This window comes from Strongylocentrotus purpuratus, unplaced genomic scaffold (assembly GCF_000002235.5).
Source record: "Strongylocentrotus purpuratus isolate Spur 01 unplaced genomic scaffold, Spur_5.0 spur5_scaffold_2, whole genome shotgun sequence".
NCBI lineage: Eukaryota > Metazoa > Echinodermata > Echinoidea > Camarodonta > Strongylocentrotidae > Strongylocentrotus > Strongylocentrotus purpuratus.
The window spans coordinates 20,761,585-20,769,404 of NW_022145605.1; the positions used below are offsets into that span (position 1 = coordinate 20,761,585).

At 40.3% G+C, this 7,820-nt stretch overlaps 1 protein-coding gene across 1 annotated transcript; it reads left to right on the top strand.

Annotated features, from left to right (window-relative positions):
- The first annotated feature begins 4,418 nt into the window (after positions 1 to 4,418).
- Positions 4,419 to 6,473, top strand: LOC115926417 (short-chain collagen C4-like). The gene is made up of 2 exons (XM_030991112.1): positions 4,419 to 4,497; positions 5,983 to 6,473. Exons 1-2 carry the CDS (start codon positions 4,419 to 4,421, stop codon positions 6,471 to 6,473), a joined length of 570 nt encoding a protein of 189 aa, XP_030846972.1.
- Positions 6,474 to 7,820: the final 1,347 nt, after the last annotated feature.

Consider the following 7,820-nt stretch of genomic DNA (forward strand, 5'->3'; position numbering starts at 1 on the left):
TGATAAAAGAGTATAGTCCTACCATAATTATCATCAATAAATTATAGCCTTGACAGATGTTGGACTCATTTTCATTTTTTCAACCTCGTGACATCGAGAATCCCAGAGAATCCGTGGTCCTAAGAGTGTTCCAGTTTCAAATACGTCTTAGTGTTGAATTGGTGGTGGTGATTATTTTACCTGACTGCTAAGAAAGCATAAATGCTTGTAAGTAAGCAACCAGACGGCTTTAGGTCCTCTCCGAGGGACCTGGTAATGAGGTTTAATGCCTTACCAAAGGGCATTAGCGCATTGACTTGGTTTCGAACCCAAGTCACTGGATTACGAGACCACTACTCTGGTAAGAACACTAGGTTCCAGTTTCTTAAAAGTTTTTATCACTAACATATGCTAAGATTCTATGACAAATTTCCTATCGGGCAATTAAATGCAATGAATTTAGTATAGCTCAAAATATAGACCACAAGTTTCGTGATTTCTCTAATGCCCATCGTACCCGAAGGCTCACCTATGAAGAAAATTAGTTCGTGCGCCAGGAAATCAAATGTTCATGCTGCATTTACCTTTCAAATTATGATACTCTCACCAGGCACGTCAATGAAGAAAGGACACCTCACAGGCCTTGAGGCGCCTAGGAAACAAGCATGTAACAATCAGGAAATCGACCTCACAATTTCCAAAATCGTAGAAAGTATAGTCATCATTGAAGCTAACAGATGCGTTGACAAGAAAAAAAGAGAAAACAAGACAGCCCTCAATGCAAAAACAAACTTGCCACGCGAGTCCCTTCAAAGTCCGAAAATAAAAGATATCCATATTCGAAACTAAAAGATCTATGCGTCAACTAGAAGCAATAAGAATTTTTCAATGAAGCGCAATGACGTAAGCCATTATCATCGAGGTTTAGAATAACCTTCAGACAGAGTCACTTAGGATAAACTATGATGTTATGCAGACAGAAGTGTAAATTTAAACTTTGCAGATCATTGAACTTGATATGAAAGAAATATGTCTTTTCTTCTTTAGGTGAATGTTTCATGTGTCCTCCTGGTGTTCCTGAACAAGGAGGTCCTCCAGGCCCTCAGGGGGTTGCTGGAAGGGACGGTAGAGACGGACGGGATGCACCGACAAGTCCACAATGTAGGTCTATAACGCAGGCGCGGATCCAGGAATTCTTAGGGGGGGGGGGGCCCACATTTGAAATCAATTTGAAATTTAGTGTGCTGAAATCTGAAAAACGTGCCGGCATATATTTCACTCAGTGGGGGGGGGGGGGGGGGGGGGGCCTCGTAAAAAAATTGCACCTCAACCCCCTTGAACTCCGGGGGGGGGGGCTTTCTCCAAAAAAAAAAAAAAAAAAGCTCGCGGGTTTTATACATCAAATTATCGTCCGATGAGCATAACTTTATACCATATTGGCAGGTCACGAATCGGCCTGGGGTCCAGGGGGCGGAGCCCCCGGAAGCTACGCGGTTTTGGGCAAAAAATGAAGGTCAGATGAGCATATTTTGATACCTTATTTGTGATACTGGCAGGTCATGAATTGGCGTGGGGTCAAGGGGGCGGAGCCCCCGAAAGCTCAGGGGTTTCGGGTAATAAATAACGGTTAAATGAGCATATTTTATATCTTATTTGAGACACAGGTAGGTCACAAATAGGTGTGGGGTCCAGGGGGTGGAGTCCCCAGAAGTTCAGGGGTTTTATACATTAAATTATCGTCTGATGTGCATATTTTATACCTTATTTGTGACACTGGTAGGTCATGAATTGGTGTGGGGTCCAGGGGGCGGAGCCCTCGAAAGCTCAGGGGTTTTGGGCAATATTTTAATTATTTTATTTTATTTTATTTTAATATTAATATTTCCTTAAAATATTAGGAAAAGACGATTTATTGTACAGTTCTCGACTGTTAACCCTTGTCTGAATGAATTCCCCCCCCCCCCCTCCCGCGCGACATCTTTGGCGTTTCATTAAATTATTATAAAAAGAAGACGATTTGCTGTACCGTTCTCGACTGTTAATCCTTGTCTGAATTCAGTTCCCCCCCCCCCGTCCCCCCTCCCGCGCGGAAGTTTTGGCGTTTCATTAAATTATTAGAGAAAGTAGACAATTCTTTGTACCGTGCTCGATTCTTAATCCTTGTATGAATTCAGTTTCTCCCTCTCTCTCCCGCGCGAAGCGCGGAAGCTTTGACATTTTATTAAATTATTAGAGAAAGTAGACGATTTGTTAAACCATGCTCGACTCTTAATCTTTGTCTGAATCCGGTTTACCCCTCCCGCGCAAAGCGCGAAAGTTTTGACGTTTCATTAAATTATTAGAAAAAGCAGACGATTCAATGTACCGTTTTTGTCTCTTAATAAGCTCTATTTATCTGAAATCAGTTTCCCCCTCTCGCGCGAAGCGCGGAAGCCTTGACGTTTCCTTAAATTATTAGAGAAAGCAGGCGTTTAGGTGTCCTGTTCTCGACTCTTAATCCTTGTCTGAATCCAGTTTCCCTCTTCCCGCGCGAAGCGCGAAAAGCTTAGACGTTTGATTTAATTATTATAGAAAGAAGACGATTCGTTGCACCGTTTTCGACTCTTATTAAGCCCAATTTATCTGAATTCAATTCAATTCATTCAATATAAACAACAAATTAATTCAGTCATAGACCTACACAAACATCACATGCATTGCAGCCCTTAAATATCATCCCCTCGTCCCTTAAATTTTAGGTGTGAACAAATGACAACCACCGTGTAGGACTTGGGCAATGCAACAGTTACCGTATTATTTATCACTGTCAATCAAATGCGTTCACAGTTTTCACACCTCTTAAAAAATGTTTCTGGAATTCATATAATGATACGTGTACTGTGTTTGTTAATTAAATCTAATGAATTCTTTAATTTCCTCAGCCTAATCCTTTCTCAAATATAAAAATAATAAGAATGTGTACAGGCTTACCTTGAAATAACTGAAGAGACAAACGGCCACTGTAAGTCTTGAACAAGCCAGGTCTGGAACTTCAGTCTTCATCTACCCCCCCCCCACACACACACACACACACTCCGGGATCGGAGGGACCGCATGCGCGTTCCTAAAATCTCCAGGAAAGGGGTACTTTTTACGCGCGACTAAATCCGGCCCGAGAATTGTTAAAAAAAGGGGGTGTATTTGACTTTTCACCCGGAGATCTCTTAAAAAAGGGAATGTTTTTTTTCTCTCTCTCTCTTTGGACTCCTGAGAAATGTAAAAAGGGGGTTATAAAATATCTTGAATATCATAGAAAAATCGATCAAATCCCGGGATCAAATTCCTGAAATTCCTGCTAGCTTTGAAAGCTCATTCAGTATTATTTCATTTTGAAAAGTAAAAACATTGGCCCCCAGACCCCTCGATCGACTAGAGCTCACCTGAAATTGGGGGGGGGGGGGGGGGGGGTCTCCAAGGCAGGAAAAGCCAGCGAAAAGCCGGCGAAAGGGGGATTCAGAAATGTTGGCAGTCCTGAGATAGGGGGGGGGGTGCTTTCAAAGGGAGGGAACGAGCATACGCGTACCCTAAATAACACTGAGTGTGTGTGGGGGGGGGGCGGGCATCTACTGAACATGATTGCATTTTTTAAGCGCTCGCGCGCTGGCGCACTTTGCGTCTGGGCTATAATAATACCTTGCAAAATAACGAACAATTATTCTGAAGTTTATGAAGTACTTGTTCGCGCACGTCGCGCAACTACTCTTAATGATCGTGGCATACTGTATACGTGTAGGCTATACAGCTATACATACATAAAAAAAATAACTCATTTCTCATGCATTATGCTGAAATTGAAACAATCACATTTTTCCCCTTCTTCTTCTTCCTTTTTTTTTCTCTCTTTTTTTTTGGTAACCTCAGGGGGGGATATTTTTACAGGCCATCTCCCTCCTTCAAGCGAGGGGGGATGCATCCCCCCATCCCCCGGGATTTACGCCCCTGTTCTAATGTAATAACGGCCGCCACTCAAAAAAGCATACGTGCAGTTAGTCATTGATATGGTGAGAACATAAGCCGGACAGAATAAACAAAAATATGTTTGTAGCTTTTTAGGCTTTATTAAATTGACCACATTTGATACTATCCGTTATGAAATCAATTCTGTCTATGGATTCCGATATGTAAAATTTCTAAATGTTTAACATTTTAGCTGAGGAAACACCCACTTCACACAACGACTAAACAAACACAGCTGAATCCCGTTTGTTTAAACTCGATTGAATTTACCACTAATGATGGCATTCCTAATACTACGAATAAACGTCTGGAATACAGTTGAATTTTGTCTATATGGATTCCGATAAAACTTCTGAATGTTTTAAATTCTAGCTCAAGAAACACCCACTTCATACTGCGACGAACCAAACCCAACTGATCCGATAGTGTTTCCAGTAGGTAACATGACGAACCTTCCTGGTATCATCTATACTCGCTGGGGTAACGATGTATGTCCCGAAGATGCAGAACTCATCTATTCAGGTTGGTACAGATGGGCAATATCACATGGAGAAGAAACTTTAAACATGGTTTTGACATGATTGCAAGGACTTTCTTAAAATCAATCACAGGCAATTTCAATAGCCTTGTCCATCCCTCATATTGAACTGTGCGAACACTTTAACGTATCTCAAACATATTTGGATACATAATAGAGTATGAAATAACCTCGAGTTATTTTATTCGAAAGTCAATGTTAGTGTAATCTATAATCAATCTGGTGTTGTGCAAAAATTCTTCATCATCACAAACGAAACACATGCCTTCAATAGCGTCACTGGCCGAAACTTAAGTGCATAAGAATGGGTGAGGGTTACGTGGATGCACAAACGTATGCCAAGTTTCTTTGAGGTATTGTGATTTTACACTTATTTATACAGTAAAAGCACGATTTAAAAAAAATATTGAACTAAAGGTCATGCTGTACCAAAGATATCATAAAATTCACTGATATTAAGGTAGTAATGATAGCTACAATTAAATTGCGCAAATATCGATTCTATGGGATTATCTAGGTGCTTACAAGTAATATAAAAAATTACCATGGCATTAGCCCAGCTGCCCTAAAACCCTAAAGGCATTCAATAATTAATATTTACCAGATTCACACTTTTTACTTCTGGGTGGAGAGTGGAAAATGTAGATACATTTTTGCCAACGCACATTAAAAACAGAACTCGAACCGCAAACCATGTGATAAACATTCCGGTGACGTACCGCTAGACCGCTGTTTGGCAAATGAGCTATGTAATCCCATTACTAACCATGAGGATGAGCTCCAGTGCAAAATTGAGATGCCGTCATGGGCTGTAGAGGTGTCGTAGAGGCAGTAGATCATAGGGTTCGAGGTTCGAGTCCCAGACCCCTCCGAATGTCCTTTGCCAAGATATGTATCTACATTTGCCACTCTCCACCCAGGTTTAAATTCGTACCTGGAAGAAAATTATTTATTTAACGTGCTCCGGAGTTGCCGCCAGTGATTGTCATTAGTCCTACATCATTCTTAGTTTAGATTCCGATGAATTTGAACTTAAAGAGATGGTTAAGTTCTAAAAAGAGGTGAAAAATAATTTGTGAGAGTTATCATTGTTATTATGCAAGTGTGGAAGAACATCAACTAAATCATGTTCCCTGAAAAGCATGGCTCTTCAAATACCTTTATATTCTAAATATGGCATGTAACATCGTAAAAATTGGGACGGATTGTTATGCCACGTGTTCGTGTAGTTCCATATACATCTGTCTGTGTACAGAGCTTGTCACTTTACCAAGACTTGGCCAAATTTCTTATCATTTTGATGATTCCAGAACCTTGCAATACACACGAATACTTATATGCTAGATGATCAACCTTTTCTGATCGATCCACATCGTTTCTATCACAATGCAATCGCATGATCCGAACTCAACTTCATCTTTAAGTGGGTTTACCTTTGTTTGCGTTACATTGCTTTGTGATTTATTCAGGATCTATTGGAGGTGCACACTACATTCATACTGGTAGCGGCTCAAATCATCTCTGCATGCCGGACGAGCCTATCTATGACGAAGTACAAGCTGGCTTACATGATCACCGAGCCCTACTTTACTCCTCTGAATACGAAGTCCATAGTGCTCCTTTACGCATCCAACCAATGCATGACCACACTCCGACCTGTGCAGTCTGCAGGGCGCCCTCTGGCCGCACCAGCAAACTCATGATTCCTGCCCGCAACGTGTGTCCTTCTCAAGAGTGGCGTTTAGAGTACGCTGGTTATATTATGGCAGCGAAATACGAACACAATAGATCGGAATTAGTGTGTGTGGACCGAGAGATGGTTCCTAAAGCGGGTACCCTGGGGAATCAGAATGGTGCGCTGTTGTATATGACAGAAGTTCGGTGTCAGGTGGGTGATGGCTTGGATTGTGGACCCTACGTCGATGGTTACGAAATTACTTGCGCCGTCTGTACTATCTAAAGTCCTACTAATAAATTTTCATTGCGTATAGTTTGACACAGTTGGCAGTTTTTGTCATGCTTTTAAAACATACAGTTTCATACACGCATCAGTGATAAAATTGTACACCTTTAGTTTAATACACACACAAGTGATAAAGTGTAAGCCTTAGTTTCATACACACAACAGTGATACAAATTAATTGCTCAAAAAACTGTATGGTAGCCGCGCTGCGCACAAACTAAGTTTTAACATGTAAGCCAAGGGGGGTCGCAACTTTTTCCCTGGTATCCAGAATCTTGCGGGAATAGTCACTTATGAATGGGGATCGCAGCGAATTTTAACTATTTTTCTGGTATCCGGAATCTTGCGGGAGAAATCACACCTGCAATTTCGACCAAACCGATGGCTAGATTTCTAAAGAGAGGTATATAAACCCATTTATCGTTGAATGTAAAGGTCAATATCAGAATTTACTTTAATTGAACGGAATTGAAAAGACATTGTCTATATAATTTCAAATGTGTTGAGGTGTGCTTAATCTTTGCTAGAATGTCTAACGGGAAATTTTTAAGATCAGTCTTATCTGATATGGAGATTTTAAAAAAAATGTTTCTTTACTATAATAGTAATTTCATATCAGGGCCCCGTCTTACAAAGAGTTACGATCGATCCAAATCAATCGTAAGTCCTCCAATCAATCGCAAGTTTGCAGTCTCCTATCTCTTATGTACATAGTTACGATTGATATCAATCGCAAATAAGTTACGATTGATATCAACTCTTTGTAAGACGGGGCCCAGGTCTTTCCATCTATGTGTGTTCATGCTCAAATAAATAGGAAAGAAACATCTTTAAACCTTGATTACCTGTTCATTATTCTACAGAGTTACAACTTGGTAATGATCTCGGTGGTTAATTTTACAGAGCTCACTGGCCTCTTTTAATTATAAAAAATGATTAATAAAACAACAAAATCAAACAAAATTAATATAAAGCAATCAAGAACTCATATTATCTATGCACAACAAAATCACAATGACTTTCAAGCAATTAATTCGAGGGCAATCTAAATTAGTCCTGCCATATTGTATTGCCTTCAGAAATCAAATTCAGATTACGTAATTTCACGACATTGCATGATACGAAGATTTCCAATGGTGATGGACAAAGCTAATGGAAATGCCTTACAGTTTGATAAACAAGTGTACGCTTTATGAGTGCCATGTAAGATTAGAATACATTTCAGATGTGGAGGGGGGGGGGGGGAATCAAGAGAAAATTGTATTGCAAAAGAAGAACAAATCGTTTGTTTGGCATTGGTCGGTCAGTGAGAAATCAGACAACATCTATTCATCTAAAAATATC

Excerpts from the sequence above, each read along its gene's own strand:
- LOC115926417 (XM_030991112.1), top strand. The coding sequence starts at position 4,419 with ATGACGAACCTTCCTGGTATCATCTATACTCGCTGGGGTAACGATGTA. Across the intron at positions 4,498-5,982 it reads TGCAGAACTCATCTATTCAG|GATCTATTGGAGGTGCACAC; the intron begins GTTGGTACAGAT and ends TGATTTATTCAG.